Source organism: Excalfactoria chinensis, chromosome 8, assembly GCF_039878825.1.
Source record: "Excalfactoria chinensis isolate bCotChi1 chromosome 8, bCotChi1.hap2, whole genome shotgun sequence".
NCBI lineage: Eukaryota > Metazoa > Chordata > Aves > Galliformes > Phasianidae > Excalfactoria > Excalfactoria chinensis.
In genome coordinates this window covers 13,503,143-13,522,568 of record NC_092832.1, presented here as the reverse complement: position 1 = coordinate 13,522,568, position 19,426 = coordinate 13,503,143, and the positions used below count along the sequence as shown (strand labels likewise).

The 19,426-nt window shown below is 42.6% G+C and overlaps 1 protein-coding gene across 4 annotated transcripts in view; it reads right to left on the bottom strand.

The window, feature by feature from the left end:
- The window catches only part of COP1 (COP1 E3 ubiquitin ligase), a 124,191-nt gene extending 107,926 nt beyond the window's left edge, over nt 1-16,265 (bottom strand). For 2 of the 4 annotated variants that reach the window (XM_072343521.1, XM_072343523.1), the window contains exons 1-6: nt 15,791-16,265; nt 9,369-9,428; nt 7,689-7,786; nt 6,346-6,422; nt 3,359-3,478; nt 1,827-1,895 (exon numbers count right to left, since the gene is read on the bottom strand). In XM_072343521.1, the coding sequence (XP_072199622.1) occupies nt 1,827-1,895; nt 3,359-3,478; nt 6,346-6,422; nt 7,689-7,786; nt 9,369-9,428; nt 15,791-16,128 (762 nt within the window). In that variant the 5' untranslated portion in view covers nt 16,129-16,265. The remainder of the gene's footprint in view (nt 1-1,826; nt 1,896-3,358; nt 3,479-6,345; nt 6,423-7,688; nt 7,787-9,368; nt 9,429-15,790) is intronic. The other 2 variants (XM_072343522.1, XM_072343524.1) reach the window with 1 other exon arrangement.
- Between the last annotated feature and the right edge of the window lie 3,161 nt (nt 16,266-19,426).

Sequence of the window (19,426 nt, the reverse complement as noted above, 5' to 3'; positions counted from 1 at the left end):
GTGACAGTCTGCATTTGATGTTAGAATACAAAAGGGGGAGAAGGGGTTGATAAGAAATAACATCCAAAGTAGTCTTGACAACAAAGGGAAAACATAAGCAGGGACAGAAAGGACCTGAAATAGATCCTCTGTCCCAGCAGGCTTCAGAATGCTCCCAAGGCCCCATTCGCAGCCTTAAGAACTGAAGCTAAAGGTGAACACAGATTATATGGGAAAGGTTTCCCAGGTGCTGAATATTATTGTCAGTAGAGGAACATTGCACATACTAAAAGGTAAAAAGAACGTACAGAAGCCATGCATTCCACCCAAATGTAAACTTAAGCTGGCACTAACAGCAAATCCTTCTGCAAAAGTAACTCTTTTAGCTGCAGTAGTGCAAAGCAGAGACTTTTTCTTTATTTCATGGCACTGACCTAAACATTGCATAGTTGAACCATCCCAGGATTACTCAACTAAAGAACATCCCAGCCAAGCTCTGTATCAGCCTCCCAGACAAACAGAGTTACTCTGAAACTTGGGCAATATCTCAGTCCCTCGAGTAGCACCAAATCTTCACAGAAGATATTTAGTGAGTACAGCCAGACAGTAGCCAGAGCCCACATTAGTCCTGCTGTAAAGACAGGTCAAATTTGGAACATTATTTGCATAATCCTAAATGTTATATGAGAAAATGATAGCAGATGTACAGCACTCCTCAATCTACAGAATACATATTAAAAAAAATAAAAGAAAGCTTAAACACATCTCAGCAGTTTCAAGCAGTGCTCAAGTCTCTGCTGTTTAAACAAGGATTAAAAAAAAAACCACCACAGGAATATGTATTTCTTTCTTAACCCTGAAGGCTCAAACAGTTTGCTTCATACTGAACAAAATAAGTGGACACATCTTCATTGACACCTCTAGTATAAGACACCCAAGATATCCTCTAGCATATGTTTTCCTTTGAAGTTCAGCTACTCCACTTCTCAGGTGAGGCTGTACCTACGTTAGCAAGTCTCAGTCTCCACACAAGCATCTTTAATTTGTACTCAAAGAAAGAAGGCTGTGGATGTCTACTTGCGGACAGGTTCAGGATAACCTCCCTTAGGATGACTGTGTAAACAAATCCTCATGCCATTCTGAACAAGGTTGCTCCTGTGCATCGCCTTTATCTGGTTCAGGTTTGCAATAAGCTGCAGTCACGCTGTTGGGTCTCAGATTTCTATCTTTCAACAAAAAACTGCCTCTAGAAAGCTCATTCTTTTGTGGTTTTCACCATCATTTCCATAGGTTTCTGGGAAATTTCTGTTACCAGAGTGTATACTATTTCATGACAGTTAGTAAGCAACAAGTTCCAAACCATGAAAGACAATGCATCTGACAGGGAAACATCTTTCATTCCTTGAGACATTCATTTTGAGACAAGTAAGAAAAGAGCACAGACTATTTGTTCTTTTTTGACACAGCATTAGTCATGGCATTTGATACACAAAATCAAATTAAGACAGACCACAATTTCACTCCTTCTCAGTCTTCCAACTTTTCCATCACAAATAAAACAAACTTAGTGAAGCATGTTGGAGGAAGGGAAGCCAGGGATAAAAAGTTCTTCATTAAACTTACATCAGCATGAGACAAAAAGGTGAAAAAAGAAATAATGAAGCTGTCATGTGGTGTATATATATTAGATTGCAAGGAAAACTGTTCATCCTCTGCATGAGGACTTCCCCAAAAATGCCTTGCTTTATTTGCAGAGATAATGCCAGACTTCCACATCGCTTACATAGAAATGAAGTGACAGAAAGCAGCAGGCACTGCCCCACACACTGAAAAACAAAGCATGTTACCTCTCGTTTGTTTCTTCTGGCAACTTTGAGGAATTCCATAAGGATCTGCAGCTGGGCAGCATGGGACTCCTGTAAAATAATATATAAGGGTGTACCACTCTTTCATAGTAAGAGTAACAAGCATTCATACACAATATTCATATATTCACGTAGCAAAAAAAGCTGCTTTCATGCAGAAATGAGGACAAGAAACTGGATTATAAAGGCAGCTCTAAGAACAGTAGTTTTACTTGCCTCACAGGTTTTAAAGGTTTTGTTTGGTTCATGACAAGTTTTTACACAAAAGAAGAAACCCTTGCAACAGTCGTTGTTTGTGTGTTTCAGAAGGCCCCCCTCTGATGCACCTGAAATTGCTTTTGGAATACCAATTCTTTGCACACTTGTCTATCCTGGAAGATCATTAGCATTCACTTCTGCAAACAGCGTAATGAAGGATGAAATACTTATTTGAAAAACACTAACACTTGAGATTACGTAAAAAGACATGACAATGGCTGAAGACATTTCCTGGATGGAAGACAATAAAGTCACTGATGAAACTAAAACATGTATTTCCAGCCTTTCCATAGTTAAGTTATCTCCTTCAAGCATCAGCTTAATAATTACACCTAAATTTGTTAAAAACTTAGAGAAGAGGGGAAAGAGAACCGCAGGATGAAATAAGGACATCTCAGAATACAGTCCTATAGTTGTGCTCCAATATTCTGAAGTTTATTCTCACAACCTACAGAAATATTTGTCACTGAACAACTGAGAACATGCAGTCAAAAAGGTTCATGACATCGGCACACAACCCGTTAAAGACAGAAGGGAAAGAAATCATAAGGAGATTAGGATGCAAGGACACAGTTTTCTCCTCTGTAATTTTCTTACTCTCTCTCTCCCCACCCCTGCGACTGTAATTGAAAAGTAAAGCAAGCAAACTCGAGGAAAAAAAAGCTGTCAAGCATTCTTCAAGTGTAAGAGGATGCTTTTTACTTTGTTTTTTGAAAGTTAAGTATTCTTACATGATTTTCCTTCTCAGAAGTACTTATAAGCTCAATCATGTTTCTTTGTTTCACATTTGTCACAAGTGACAAATAGGCTTGAGAATAAAGGGGTTTTACTTTGAACTTAGAAACTATACTCCCACCCTATCATCAACAAATGACAATGAAAGAGTTACATACAAGACCCCCTCTCCAAACAACAAGAGAGGGGCATAATCTTGCTCAAGTCAATAAATATCTTTGCATTACTCCCCCACTACCAGAGGCACAGACTGAGTAAATATAGATTCTACAGGAATAAGATACACAACTTCCAATACAACTTTTCCTCACCCTTTAAATGCTACCCAAACGTCCCTCAGCCAAAGTTAGTAATCCAGTTTTATTTGAAAGATCTGGCTCTTATAAATGGAAATGGTCATCTGAGACCAAACAGCCAAATCTTTCCCAAACCAGCAACATATTGATCAATCATAGGAACAGCTTGCTTCTCTGCAACGACCTTCAAACTGACTTAATATACAAGGTACAAAACAAACTTACTGCTTCTAATTGCTTCTTCTTTTGCACCAGCAGCTCCAGCATCAGGTTGACGTTAGCCAAGTCAAGATTGTCTTGATCAGTTCCCAACAAATCTTGAATTATCTGCCACCTGTGGCCATTCTAGAAAGAAAATGAGAGACATTGGACAGAAGGTTCAAGAAGTTCAGGGTTATACCCAGCTACAAGTATCCAAACTGCACTATTTCATCCCTTTGTAAAAAATGTCAAAGCAGTTTTTGGAAATCAAAATCCCCAACTCTCCCACATCTACAGGAAATAGCTCTTCTGCCCCACTGCTGTGTGTAACTGCTTATCTTGTTTGGAAGATATTTTAAGAATCTGTGCTTTATGAGAACACAGCTACTGCTAGGAGAAAGATTATTACACAGCCCCAGTTCTATTTGATTTGTGCCCTAGTTTTTGAGAACATATTTCTATGGGGAGGAAAAGCAAGCACGTTTACAGAAACTCAGGTGAATTATATCTACCTGAAATATTGTTAACTGGCAATACCTTTTAATTTTTTTTTTAACCAAGGAATACATAAAGGCTTTATGCTAAATTGAAATGGAAGAAAGTAGCACTAGTCCATTTCTTTAATGCCCCCTCCCCACACACTATTTTCCTCTTAGGAATATTTTCCTAGCGAACAGGAGAGTGGGAAAGAAGATGGAGTTCAGCAGGCTGATCTTTTCATCCAACTTGTTAGAACTGAAAAGGACTCCTTGGAGAGCAAGCACACTACTGTACAGCCCAGACTCCCCTCTCTGAAGGTTGTTTGCCCCTCTTTTTCTCAGTAAAGTTAGGCAAAAAAAGTATCTTTCAGAAGAGGAAAGGCTGAATTATAGGTCAACGCTAGCATAGCTTTACATTAGGAAAACTCAGGATGAAGCTGAAAGGTCTCTGTGCCTCCTAAAACCCAAAGCTGGATCAAAATCCTTGTCCTCAAAATCTACGACATTAAATCAAGATATTTAGGTTTGCAAGAACTAGAAATGCCTTCCAATCCAAAGCAGACGTTTTCTAAGAAGCTATAGTGTATTTGTATTGGCTACATTAAGACAAATAATGTAACATCCATATAGAACATTATTCCTTTTTACACAACGCCTAAAACCTGTGGGAACTACAGACAAAAACCTCAATTTCAATCTGGAACAGATAGAAAAAATAAAAAAAGATATATTTATGTATCACTTCAAATCAAGTCAATATGCTAATAGAGAAGTTTTAAATAATACCATCTAGAATAAATTTCAGGGTATACTTTTACTCTTCTAAGAATGGAAAGAAAGAACAAGCATCAGATTCACAAAAAACAAGTTAATAGCGAACTTGCTGAGCTGCTGAAGATTTTTATTTAATATTTTAAAAGGACAGTAATAAAAGCTACAAAATATTAACCTGAAAATTATTAATCTGGAAACAAATTCCTACCAGAAATGGAAAGTAATTGGAACACTGTTATAGGTTTGTTGGGCTCATGAGGTGAGGTTGAGGAGAAAGATGTTTGAGTAAAATGAACTGTACAGACAAAGATTCATATCTACAGATATCAGATTCCAGAAGTGCACTTCCAGTATGGACAAGAACACTATTGATTTGTTAATGCTACACACAGCATGAATCTTGTCTTAGCCATCACTGAAGGGACCAAAACACAACCTTTACATACTGGTGCTACTTCTTAATGGATTCTACTGAATGATTTACAAAGTTTCAGAGATCCCTTAATGTGGTTTCCTCAATTAATGAGACAAATCCACTGCCAAGAAACAGTGCTCAGCACAGGATTCATTTGCTGTAACACGTCTCAAATAACTTCTTTTATTACATTTGATGTTAAGAGAACAGGCACGTTAAGAAGCACATACAGCATCAAGGCTTCTTGTTTTAGAAGATGTGGTATTTTTGTTTGCTGGCAAAAACAGATAATAGTGTTCCTGGAGTAAGGTCATAGTAGATTTTCCATTTAACTGACAGTTATCTAACGTAGAGGTATCCACAGGTATAGTTTTAATGGCACACTGTGAGAAAGCAGAATTGATTTCCAAAAAGCTATTGCACATTCCTTCAGGTTAGCTGTATGAATTTTAAAGCTAGGTATCAATTCCCTTCTATTTCATTTTCAGTAGAAAATGAGTGGTAAGTAAGCCAATGAATCTTTAAAGCATTCTCTTTCCTGAAGCACACAGCTGCTGGAAGCATTGTTTTCTACAATGCAACCACTAAATTAATAAGGCCTCAATAGAGATTTTTTATTTTTATTTTTTTATTAAACTGACCAAAACAAATTTACTTTGCAACCTTATTTATGAGCTACGGAAGCCCAGGAAGGAAACCAGAAGTACTAAGACAAATATGCAAGTTTCCTGATGAATATCATATACTGTTCTGATCTTAAACATACAAAAGCATCCACTGCTACAGCACAGGGATTTCCTCCAGAGAACACAGCTCAGCCTAAATTGCACTCTGATACCACAACATGAACAAAGTCTAGAAAAGAACCAGGCAGTTGCATCTGGGATCAGAGCCAGTACAGCAGTACTCCAAACACATCTTTCTCCCTCTTGTGGTTAGTATTATCCTTCCTTCAGTTTCTCTGTACAACTCACACACGATCAGACAAGCCTGTACTACTATTAGTCTTAACATAGCTGTAATTTCCAACACTGAATAAAGATGATTACCTTTAAATAAGCGTGCTTCCACAGGTAGCTTCTCAGGTTATATTCAGTACATCGCGTGACATTTAGTTATGCTAAGCAATTAACAACTTGCTTCTACCTGTATGAATGCTGCCAGGAATAACTGGAGTCAACAAGGCTGTGGAGATGCACTGCCGCTGACATTGGTGTTATTTCCCCATAAAGCATATTAAAACACCAGCTTGACAATATAATCTCTAATAAACTAAGCCACATAATGACAAAAAATTGTACAGAATCTTTCAATAAATATAAAGTAAGAAAGTTTGAACATACGGTGCTACTCACTGAATGGTCCAGTTTGAATCTTTTCTCCTCAGATCTTTGTTTTTGTTTAAGAATAAGTTCATTGACTGAAAAAAACAAACAAACAGAAAACAGATATCAGAAGAGAGATTTAAAAGCTCAAATAAAATATGAGAAAAATCCATCCCAATTTTTATTTTCAATTACACAAAGTTTACTTCCAACTAAAACAGTATGAAGTTGCCGACATTTTTCTCTTACCTATTTACTATCTGGACAAATTTTTGTGAAGAGTATAAAGATACATAAAAAGTCATCAGCAAACGCCTATACATTAACAAAATTGTTCCAGTTCATTTTTCTAAGCACCAGTGTTTTTCAGTTCCAGGACAGATACACATCATGAAAGAGTTTGAAGGAGATAAAACATCAACAAATATACTACAGAATAAGAACAAGTGCAGCCAGACAAACTTTCTCCTTTATATCACTAGATATTTTATTTAACACCAGTAGTGTAAAGAGACAGAAGAAAGCTCAGCCCTTCCCATATACACACCTCTTTTTCTCCCAATGCAAACCACTTACAAACCCCCTTACTGTAAGCATACAGAAACAATGCTCTTCAGCCTAACATACCCTCCGTAACTTGCCTGATCACCACCTTCAGCACAGCATGCTTGGGGCTAAGTCAGGGTGCCTGTTTCTGAAACACTTGTTGGCTATTGTGGCTTTGAGGCTATTATTAAATGGATATCCCAGCTATGAAATCAAGATTTTGTTCAATTTTGGTATTTCATACTCCAACATGTTTCACTTTGATCTTTTCTCCCCATAACACAGTATTTAACTATTCCCATTCTTCGCTTACACAGCAATTAATTAGCACTGTGTACACATAAAAATATTTTCTGAATGTAATTTAGACACTAAGATGCAACACATGAGCCACATAGGCAGTCACAGTAGCACCATATACAATTCAGCCTCCCCACATCAGCATCTGTACTTTGGAAACAGCGTTAAGTTCTTGGTTATTAAACAAATGACAGCACAAGAAATCAGAAGTAATTACAGAGATTGAAATCTCTAGTCGCCATAAAACATTTCGCTGCTGTCTGCATGCTATAAAAAGCAAGCCAGAGTCTTGCTACCATAACTCAGCATACAGAACTGCTAGAGGCAGCAGAGTATTAACAATTTATACTACTAAGCACGTGTATTTATTTATTTTAAAACACAGTTGACCACAGGGATGATGCTTGGACTTCATTTTCAATCTCTGCAAGCAGGTTATTTATAGGATGAATTTACAAGCACATGTCTCCTATCATAACCAAGATGTTACTTATATAAACAAACCCAGAGCTCACCTAAGAAGTTAGGATAAAGATGATCTATGTTGTCCACAACATAATTACATTTGGGGCATCTGTTGTTGTCCTCCAAGCTCTGGTGAATACATTTGTAGCTATTAAAAAAAAACAAAACACAATTAAAATACAAATGAATAAAGAGAAAAGAAAAAAGGTAAACATGCACAAAGGAAAGAACATAAACCTTAGGTAATCTTCATTTAGATGCCTAGTTAACAGCGGCATTGCCAAGATGCTACAGTGGAGTCAAAGCATTCCAACATTGACTAAGGGCATGGTTCAGCAAAAACTGACGATCTTGGCAAGGGTTACAAAATTGTGTTTAAGTACTTGGCACTTTTATTTCAATATGGATTGTGACAAGTGGCTAATTCAGTCACACATCTTGAATTCATGCTTCTTTTCCACAGGTAGAGCAGGCAGATGGACTGCATTATTCAGAAGCAACTTTCTACATCAGCCAAATACTTTGCAGGTACACTGAAAACTACCGCACGTTCAGATAACACCGCACAGACCTTTAGAAGAGCCTCACATTTCTCACCCCATCTCCCAGTAGTTGTTCTTAATACAAGGTACTCCAAAGCTGCTGTGATAAACTTGTTAGCTATCTGAGGGATGGACTAACAAGATGCACTTCAGCATGGAGCTGAAGAACCTCACTCCCTACCCAGCTTTAAGTCAACTGAAAGAAACACCCCATGACAAATCATTGCTCTGTTCTACCTAAATAATTATGCCTTTCATCTTGGACTTCTTAGGAATAAAGAAATCCCAGTGATCTATAATGAAGCATTATGTTTTGTGCTTTGTACCAAATGTTACGTTACCTGTATGCAGGACAAAACACATCCTGAAAGTTAACTGAATCTCCTGCTTGAGGTAATTGTTTTATGCTCCTAAAATACTACCACTTGCAAAAGGTAGGAGATGATTTTCCTTTTTAACAGGCACTGTAAGAGGGTAGTACACACCAGACATGAAAATAAGTTGACCTCATGGGTCAACACTTATTCTAACCCCCATCTGAAACCAGGGAAGCAGGTAACTCCACACCTGCACTTGGAGGGTTCTTGTCCTTCTTCACAGAAGATTTGCTCCTTGTGAAAACCAGAGATAACATACTGAAAAATACATGAACCTCAAGCCAATTTGATAACAGTTTTCTAGTAAACAGTTTACAAAGCGAAAAAAATAAAGGAGGTAATAAAGAAGCAAGCCTGAAGTATACCCTCTGTCTCAAGTTTAATGGAACTGCAGTAGATAATGTGGAGGCCAACTGCGTACGGTCTTGCACAAAAGCAGAGGACCTGCCAACACCGACACTGGCTCTCATGACCTTTATAACAGCAACACCCACTGCTTCAGATGGCAATAGAAAAAGCCTTCCCGCAGAAGCAGCACTGACCCTGGACCTGGAGTGCTACCAACAGTTTAAACTTCTTATTTTTTTTTCCTCTACAGAGAAATATGGCAGCACAAAGTTTCATCTTCAATACTTAAGAGACTTCTTTATGTTAGTCTAACTGGTAGCAACCACCTTTTAAACTTGATTTCAATGTCTTCAGTGCAAGGCCAGAAAACAGAAGTAATAACTCACAAGGAAAGTAGTCCACAGCAATGTTAGGTCTCAAGCATCATACAGGATGGATGATCTGTGCAATACAAAGATCTTACCAGAAGCTGTGTCCACACTTTGTCATGTAGGCTTCTTCAATCATATCAAAGCAGATGGGACTGGAAAAAAAAAAAAAGTTATGTTTTTGTAAAGTATTATTAATCTGAAGCAGCCATTCAAACAAGTGTAATATTTTATGTTTGTAAAATGGAAAAGGACAGAAAAATGCAACAGCAACCAGGCAGCATAAAGATCAAAAGGGCAATCAACAGTTCTTTGAACTCTGAGTAATACTGCAGTTTGCTCCAGCAGGAGACCAGGTACATGTTCACCCCTGAAGCTTTCAACAGTTGTAAACCACTCAAAGCCAAAGCACCACTGACAAGCACAGAACCTCCTTGCCAGTTCAAGCTGACCCTAAACTATTTTTAACATAAGTTATGTCTATGTGACATCAAGATCAGTTTTTTCCTCTATTTTTTCAGCCAATAGCTATGTACAATTAAAAGAAATGACTCAATAGTGATGTCATGAGAATTAGCTGTAACAAGCTTGAGGCACAGGTGCCAGCAAGGGCTGTGCCCTGCAGAGCACAGCAGACTGCAGGCAGAGCTGAGGGGCACTAAAAGGTATACAGTGCAACAAGTAGAGCCAACAGCCTGAAGGTACGGTGCAACAAGTGGGAACCAACAGCCCAGCAGCGTTACAAACTCACAAGAGAAAACAGAATAGAGGAAATGGGAACCCAAACTAGGAAAACAGAAGAATGCAGCTGGACATCAAGGCTTTCTTTTTTTCCAGAACTATTTCTCAACCAACACAAACAGAGCACCCAGAGCAAGACCAAGAGGAGCAGGACAAGCAGCCAGGCAGTGTTCCACAGAGCCCAGGGCAGGCAGGAGGTGATCTACTGAGATAGCAGTACAGGATATCTGCCTCCTTGACAAGCGGCTGCAACAAATTTGGAGGGGAAATGGAAGGCAAATGAAAGCAGAAAAGCTGCACTTGACTTCCAGCAACTACTATAGTTGCTATTCCTTATGGTTGGTAAGACATACTATGACATACATACCTTCAGAATTTGACCAGTTATCTAACAAGGTGCTGTGGACAACAGTATCATAATTTTCTATGTAACACATGCAACAGATGCACTACAAGCTACACCTTGCTTTCAAGCCCAGAGATTCCAATGTTGTCCTCACACTCCTGCTAGTCCATACACATCTACAGTCAGCGAGGCGTTAGTCACAGTTGCTTTCTTCAGAAGCAGCCTCCCCTTAGGATTTGTGTTTTCATAGAACCTGTTAAAAAACTGCTAACAGCTTTTGCAAGGCTTTTCTTAATTTAAGATGAAAACATTTGATGTCAGACCAAAACAGGAAATACCTAGCTAAGCAAAGTCATTACAGGAATCATTTCCTATATGCCACCATTCTGTTCAGAGATGTCTGGGACCCCTGAGCATTTAAAAAGAGGAGGAGGAGCATCTCTTAAAATATCCTTTAAGCCCATAAAGAGTGGATGCCATGGCCATCACAAACTAAATCCCCTTAAAGTGACCAGATTGGGAAGGATAGATGCATTTAAGTTTGTTCAACCTGACACACAAACTAGGTTGTCTTAAATACCCCAAGAAAATCAGCTACACGAACACAACTTAACTGTGAGCAAAGAAGAATGTTATCCTTTGCATTGTTCCTGGTCCTCCAAAGAAGCCGCTATAGTAATTAACAGGTACCTGCTCCTCTTGTGCCCCAGCAGATCCTTTACCATGAATCATTTGTGCCAAGTTGCACCAACAGAAGTTGTTAAGGTCTCTTGTTTCTACAAGAGAAGTAACTTAGTTTCAAGGTACTTTTTAGTTAGAATAAGTTCACAACAAACTTGGCCAACAAGGATCTATGAACAAGCATCACTTAAAGGCTAGCTAACAGCATACAAAGAGTCAAAAACCTGTGGTTATATAGAAGGTCTCTGAATCTGGTCTCTCCCCACTGGTAATGAAAAGTTTAATCACTTTGCTGCCTTCCAGCCATGCCATATAACATGCCATTATTTGAAGACAGGCTAAAAATTGCTGTTTTCTGCAGCAACAGATGTGTTTTCTCTGGTACACTCCTAGCACACTGCTCACAATAAGTGCACGAAACAACCAAGCTGCAAGGCTCTTCTGTCTGCAGCAAGACATCACAAATTAGAGCAAAAGAAGGAATATAGCCTCCTGACATGACAGCTATCCAAGACCATTGTTTCCCAACTTATTCTTCTTCATGCCAGTTTGACTGGAAAAGTGACAGAGCCAAAACAGCTGAGAAAAAGCTAACAGAACCTGCAAAAATAGACACTTGGAACCAGGGTTATTCTCAACAGAGACTAAAGTTACCATTAGGAACCATTTCCCCCCTTTCATCCCCCCCCCCCCCCCCAGATACTCAATGATTTACAAGGGGAAACAAGATTGATGCCTTTTAATACTTATCAAAAAGCCAAGCTGGCTGTTAACCAGAGAAGTTGCTATGCAGCAGTTGCTTTATGTTAGTCTAACGGAAGGAAAGTTAAGAAATGAACGGAGGCACGAGACAGGAACTTGAGACTCACTACAACCTGCAGCATCCACTGAAGCACAGGCATGGTGAAACCAAGGCTTCTCTACACGAGGTAGCTCCTATTTACTGTTTGATGGTCACAAGAAGCAGAGTCATGTAAAAAAGGTGCAGATTACTCCAGCAAGCCACCAATTTCACTGCTCTTTAACAGATACCTTATTGACTAAACAATTACCTGCCCCACGCTTTCTAAACCACAAAGGCTTATCTGTGGGTCTGGTTGAATTGATCACTATAAAACTCAAGCACATTTCATATTTCCATCTGTTCCACAGCAAAGCAGACCTGAAAAGTTTCTCCCTCCTCTTCCATCCTTCTGGGATCCAAGAGAGCAGCACTGGCTACAGGCTCTGAATGGTCATGCACAGAGTAAACAACAACCATCACTGCCATCAACTATACTCGATACAAAGCTCAAATGTAACAGCAAACCACAAGAATACAAACAACTGTACTTACATATGACATCATTAACAGCGAAGCACCTAAGGAAAGAACTGGTTTTGAAGACCCACAAGTCTACCTTTAAATGTAGCAAGTAGAGCTTTCCACACCCAAGTTAGCTGGGTGTATCTCCGTATGCAATATACTCTTCTCCATATGCTCTTATTTATGTCAGAGCCCAAACAAGTGCTGAAATAAAACAGCCACTGAAAAGTCAGCCTGCAGTTCAGACCCCCCCCAGTTTGGGAAGCAGAACAACTGGCAACTGGTTTTAGAAAGTTTTAGTCAACCATTAATTGGGAGGGTTAAGGGAAGGCCTGGGAAAACCGTAGGCAATTACACTGCTGCAGAGGAGGAAATCCTCCAATTAGAAGATTCCCTTTCAGACACTCCTGAGGCAACTGGAAGGAGGCTTGGCTACACAAGCAATACAAAGCCTATCTTTAAATTCTACATCCTATACCAAGAGGAACAAGAAGTTACCCCTATCACCATAAAGCTGTCTAGTAAGTCACACATATGTGCTCTCCTGGTCTGTCGTAATGCATTTCCAGGCAGAAGCTGAAAAGTACTACAAACAGTACCTATTTACAAACCCCTGAGCTCAAGACTTCACAACTCAGACTAGCAGTGTACGCCAGCAATTGCATTAAAGCCTCAGCCTCACGCTTCTGAGAGCTCATGTTTAGAAGACACAGAGGCTATGCACACTTATGCTACCAACAGGATTTTCACAAAGAAGCTCAGGTGAGTTGCGTACGTGAAGGCCTTTCCTCCTCCAGCTTCAGCTTGGTATAGGCAGAACATGATGCCAAACTTCCAGCTGCATCTAAAAGTAACTCACAGCCCATACACAGGAAGATCACTGAACAACCCCTGCATCTGGCAGAGTCCTGAAAGCACCCCTGCAAAGAAAGAAAGCTTCCTCTTCTTAGACTAAGATAGCCAAAGCTTCAGTTCTTCAAACCTGTACAGACACCTGTCTTGCTGGATGTTACTCAAAGTTGCCAGTTGAGTTTTCACTTCTGTATTGCATAACTGTACTGCTACTTCAAAGTAAATAAATAAATAAAAGAGACGAGCGCTATAATTCAAACCTATTGTTCATAGCAGGTGCTACAGCCCACTGACATACATGGTGGTGAAGAACCCAGGGAAGTTAACTCTAATTATTACTTGCTCTTAAAGTTTCTGACCTGTAGTTAAGTAGGCTCAGCATGACTGTTCTTTAAAGCACAAAAGGATGGGAAAGGTATTTTGCCCTGATTACTGCTCAGCTGATTATTCTTTTTCCTTCTTGCTTATTCAAGCCAGCAGTACTCCTGAATGAGGAGAAAACAACTAATTACACACTCTCCTTGCAGCACCTGCCTGCAAGGAAAGAAAGCAGATGCATGAAATTCTGCTTTTTGAATGGAGTCAAAGTATTTCAACTGTCCTGCAAACTTAATGGTAAGGACTTGATGCCCCCCTTCCTTTCAGCAACCTTATTCCTACGACTCATAAGAAAGCATGCAGCAAAAACTGGACAGGGATGCGAAGTGATGGCTACAGACCAGAGCATAATGAATAGACAAGTGCGTTCAGCATCACATTACTTACCATAACCACAAAACAATAGCAAAGCAGCTATTTCTCCAAACAAGTGCCCTTAAACCCACTTAACAAGGCCCACTGTTCAGACAGAGCACACCAGCCAATTACAGCTGCCTTCTCACCCCAACTCCACTACAGAACAAACCCATAGTGACAGGTAATGACCAAAAATTACTCCTATTACTAGCAAGCAGGTGCTGTTTTTCCTGCCACCAACTTCACAGCAGCTTCACTTGAGTAACAAGGAAAATTCCCATCTACTCTGACAGACCACTTTAGAGTCCATGGGGTTTTGCCGTAACACGTGTCCTGCAGACACAAACATCCAATCCTCCCCTGTAAGCCAGCAGTCAGACAGGGCCACCTTGGCAGCTGCAGTCCACTTTTCTTCTTGTGCTTCCAGACAATGACTCTCCTACAGCTCACACTTGTTTCTAGCCTCTTATCATCATGGCTCACCCCTCAGCTGAGAGCATTTACCCCACCTTTCTGTTCTCACATTTTAGTACATCCCCCAGCCATAAACACCAAACCTCCTCCTGATGTTTAAAGATTTGAAACCCATTACCAGCAAGCTGTCTTTAAACTGAGAATTACCATCAGCTCCCACAGCAGACACAGCATTGGGCCTTGGTCTTCCACATCTGCTGGACGGGTATTTTCAAGTATAAACGGCAGCCCTGGCTGAACATCAGAAGGATGACATGTGGGGATGTTCAAGGAAGAAAGCTTTTCTCATCACTGCAGAAGTTCTGAACATTAGAAGAATGACATATGTAGAGGATTAAGGAAGAAAATGTTTCTCATCATCGCAGAAGTTCCCTACTCATCTGGGTCTAGGTGCCGGACTGACACAAACACTTCTCTCCAGCTAACAGAGGAAGGCACACACCAGGTTTTGCTGGATTTGTAGTGATCAGCATCCAAAAATAAATAAATTTAAAAAAGCAATGGCCAAGGGGACACAGAATCATAGGGGTCAGTTGGAAGGGAACTCTGCAAAAGCAATGGGAAAGTACTCAAGTGGCCTTGAATATCCCCAGAGAAGGGGACTCCACCACCTCTGTCTGGCCAGCCTGTTCCACTGCTCTGCTACCTGCCCAGTAAAGACATACAGAACTGAAGGGGCTGGAAGGGACCCCTGAAGACCATTTAGTCCAACCTCCTGCAAAAGCAGGCTCCCTACACCAGGTTGCACAGGGATTCAAGACCCAGGTGGATGCCTGAGTAGAGAGAAGGAGACTCCACAATCTCCTCCACAACCTCCCTGGGCAGCCCATTTCCACAGCTCTGTCACCCTTACTGAAGAAGTTCTTACGCACATACATGTGGAACTTCCCATGCTCCAGTTTGTCGTTGTTTCCCCTTTTCCTGTTGCCACAGAGCACTGCAAAAGAGTCTGGTTTTCTCCCTTTGCATACGGCACTTTAGACATTTATAGAGATTGATCAGATCCCCAAAGAACTTCTTCCTCACCTTAGTATGAAACTTCCCATCTTGCAATTTGTGCCCACTGCCCCTTGTTCTGCTGTTGGGCAGCACAAAAAGAGCCTGGCCCCATCGTACAGATAAACAGCCACGAGCTTCACTCCCAGCTTCCCCTCGTATGGGAGATGCTCCAGGCCCCTATCAGTCCTCGCAGCCCCCGTGCAGCTATCAAAAGAATAAGCAAGTAAGCCGCGGGACCGGCTCCAGGACCCTTCTGCCGAGTGGGGACGGGGCAGCAGGAGCCCTCCGGGAGAGAGGGCCCAGCAGCGCTCACACGGACCACAGGAGGGGCTGAGGGCCACCTCGGAAGGCCTCGCTCCCCACCGCCCCAACCCCTCACTCACCACACGAAGTCGTTGCTCTTGTCCTCGTAGGAGTTGAGCAGCCCGTTGCAGAGCGGGGTGAGCAGCGGCCTCTTCCTGCCCCCGCCTCCCGCCCCGCCGCCTCCCGACGAGCCGCCACCGGGCCGCGCCGCCGCCGCCAGCCGGGCCAGCCCCGCGCCCGCCGCCGCTCCCGATCCCGACACGGCGGCCGCCACCAGCACGGGCCGCGCCGCCGCGCCGCCCGAGGAGGACGAGCCGGGCGCCATGGCCGCGGAGGAGGAGGAAGAAGAGGAGGAGGAGGAGGAGGCCGGGGCGGCGGGCGGCGCGGCGGGGTGCGGCGGCGGGCGGCTGCCCGACATGCCGAGGCCGGGCCGGGCGGTGCGGGGCCGAGCGCGGCGGCCTCAGCGCATCGCGCGCGCGCGGCGCCGCCGGAACAATAAAGTTTGTTGGAAGAAGGGGAGGGGAAAAAGGAAGGAGAAGGAAGGGAGGGGAAAAAAAAAAGAGCCCAACAAAACGCGCCCGCCCGAGCGCCCCCGGCACGGCGCTGGTTCAAGCTTTATTGACAGGCGGACACGCCGCCGCGCATGCGCCGCCTGCGGCGGGGCTCCTCCCCTCAGGGCGGGGCGGCGGAGCGAAGCCTGGGGCGGCCGGAGGGAGGGTGGTGGGATTCAATGGGGTTAGTGCGGGTCCTTTGGGGGCTGAGGGGCTCCCGAACGGGGTTTCGTCCTAAAGGCCATCCGGTCCCGCTCCCTGCACCGAGCAGGGACACACACAGCTCCATCAGTGCTCAGAGCCCATCCAGCCTGACCTTGGCTGTCTGCAGGGATGGGGCACCAGCACCTCTCTGGGCAACCTGTGCCGCTGCCTCACTGCTTGTGTTGTATAAAAACCCAGTTGTTTCTTATCTCTTCAAACAGCCTAATAAGTAATAAAAGTGCAACAGCCTGCTTTGCATTGAGTAACTGTATTGGCTGCCACCCGTTCTACCTGTCTAGGGTTAAAGAGATTTCAAGGCAGCTGGTGAAACTCTAGGGCAATCCCCAAGGTTGGCAATCCCAAAACCAGGCATGGGGAAATGCCCATTGAGCTGAGGTCTGCAGCACTCCTCCCAGCGCAGGTAGCAGAGTGCACCTTCAGTGGGCTGCAAAACCAGTATGATAGCTGGTAAAACTGGTCTGGGAGAAAATAGTGGCTGTGGGTAGGCAGTGCTGGTCAGCAACCTGCTGTGTGCCAGGGATGGCCAGATCCTGCATCTCCCAAAAGGAGTGCAAACGCAGCTCTGATGATGCTCCAAGGATCCTGATGTGCAGCTACAGCTGTGGAGCACTGTTGCTGACCTCTAGAATACAGTTGGGCATTGATTTGCCTTTGTATTTACTGCTAATGTTGATTAAAAAACAAAAACAAACCCAACGACAATAATCAAAACAGTCTGACAAACCTGAGCCAGGGAAGTCAAAGCCGCTTCTCTTCTCAATCTGGGTCAGCAGTCTCACCTTTACAAGCTGACATCTGCCATTACAGTCACTCCCATGTGTTAACTCTTTGTTGCTGCTACTGAAGTTTCCTTTCTTGGGGATTTTAAAGGGTCTTGATTTGTTTTGAGCCAAAGAAGAAAGCAACAGTTCCTTGTGTTCCAGAGCAATCAGAAGCTACAGGGATGAGTGTCTGTAGTGGACTAGTATGTTACCCAAGGAAAAAGCAATGCTGTCACAAGCAACAATAAAGGCAGTAGCATGTCTGCATGCTTCATGCATGCTAAAATACTGTGTGGTCATGGGAAAGCTGTGCAGTTCTTCATACTGTCAGTGCCTGTGACCCAGGTGGGAAGACATAGTACAGGTGAAAAGTGTTGGAGGTGAGCTGTTTTCCCTTGGTCTAACTGTCTTTCACAACACTGCTTATAACTGCAAGCTGGAGCTGAGCACCAGTACCTGCAGTGCCTGAAGGCCAACTCTATGATACTGAGCTTCAGGAAATCATTATGAGTTCCTGGAGGCTCCGGAATCAAAGACACTGTCTGTGCTTCCCTGATGAATATTGAGCAGCCTATGGCTTCTGCTAATCACCAGGGACCTTCCTTTCCTGGGTTACCTTGCATTACCAGTCCCAAAATCAATGCATGCAGCCTAAGGGAAGATTAGATGCTATTACTTAGAGATACGTGTGCACTGTACCAGTATAAAGAACATGGTTTTAAAGATCATCATTGGAATCATAGAATGGCTTGAGTTGGAAGGGACCTCAAAGATAATCTAGTACCAACCCCCTGGTTGCCAACCACTAAGTCAGTCACTAGAACAGGTTGCCCAGGGCTCCATCTAACCTGGCCTCAAATACCTCCAGGGATGGGGCACCCACAGCTCTGAGCAGCCTGTCCCAGGGCCTCACTGCTCTCAGTGAAAAATTTCTCCCTGTAGGAAGATGCTCTTCTTTTACCATATTTTCTACACTCTGAAGATGATCATTGGCCATATCCTGCACAGCCATGTGTTGGATGAGACAGGAACCTGGCACTAAAGGAAGGAGCAGACAAGTAGTGTCTATAGATGAGTGAGCCTTAATAGTGGCATAGGTTCTGCTCTTCTGGATACATAAATCCTGCTCACTGTAAGCGCGTGCCTTTTGTGCCTGCAGTTCCATTTACCTGTGCAAGTGGTGCAGCTGTGATACCTGCTGTCAGCACAACTGCAGAACCCCAGGGAGACCTCATCTCCTTCCATGCAATGCAACATGGGCCAGGTGTATGAGGAAGCCACAGTCCTGTCCCGGGCTCCACTGCTGATTGCCAGTGACCCATTAGGAAAATTACTTCTGCTTCCTTTGCCTGTTGGTCTGTTCAGCAGCACTGCAGCCCCTGCTAGGAGCTGCCCCTGGGCTGGGGAATTGCTGCTCCAGAGGTCATTAGAGAGCCTTATTAATAATCATTGCATTAACCTCCCAGCTAGCCAGTGACAGAAATGCCATTTCTTCTCATTTTCTAGCTGAGAAAAATGAAGCACAGACAGATTCATCACCTGGTTACAGAGTCAATGGGAACTTTAATGCTCCATAAATCTGAAAATTAGGCTGTCAGCAACTTCTCCTAAAGCAAACTCGCAGCACAGCTATCTGGGAGACCCCGTCCTTACCCATTAGACACACTCCTTCCTCTGCTTAAAGGGAAGACACACATCTCCAGTCTTTAATTCCCGAAATCAGATGCAGAGATGTAGGAGAACTGCAGGGCATGGTGGATGGGCAGCACTGTTGGGTTTTGTTTTTTGTTGTTTTTTTTTTTTCCACCTTTTAAATTTACTTTTTGAGTTTAAAAATGCAATATCAAGTATTGCTGGGAGAGAGGATGCTCAGTGACCTCTGATATAGTTAGCATCATATGGTGTTAGTAAAAAAAAGAGGAATTTCAGTGCTTTATAGCAACACCTTTGTCTCTCCCAGAGGAAATTTTGTGCATTAGCCGCAATATAACTCCAAGCTACTGTAGGGATTTTGAGCAAAAGTGGATCAAGCATTTTCATTTTCAGAGGTGAAGAATCAGCAAAATAAAATATTAACATTTGCTGCTGTGTTTAAACATCTTTTATCCCTTAAAGTGAAAAAAAATAAAATAAAAAATGAAAAAGAAGAAGGAAAAGAAAAGAAGTTATCTGGGGTTGT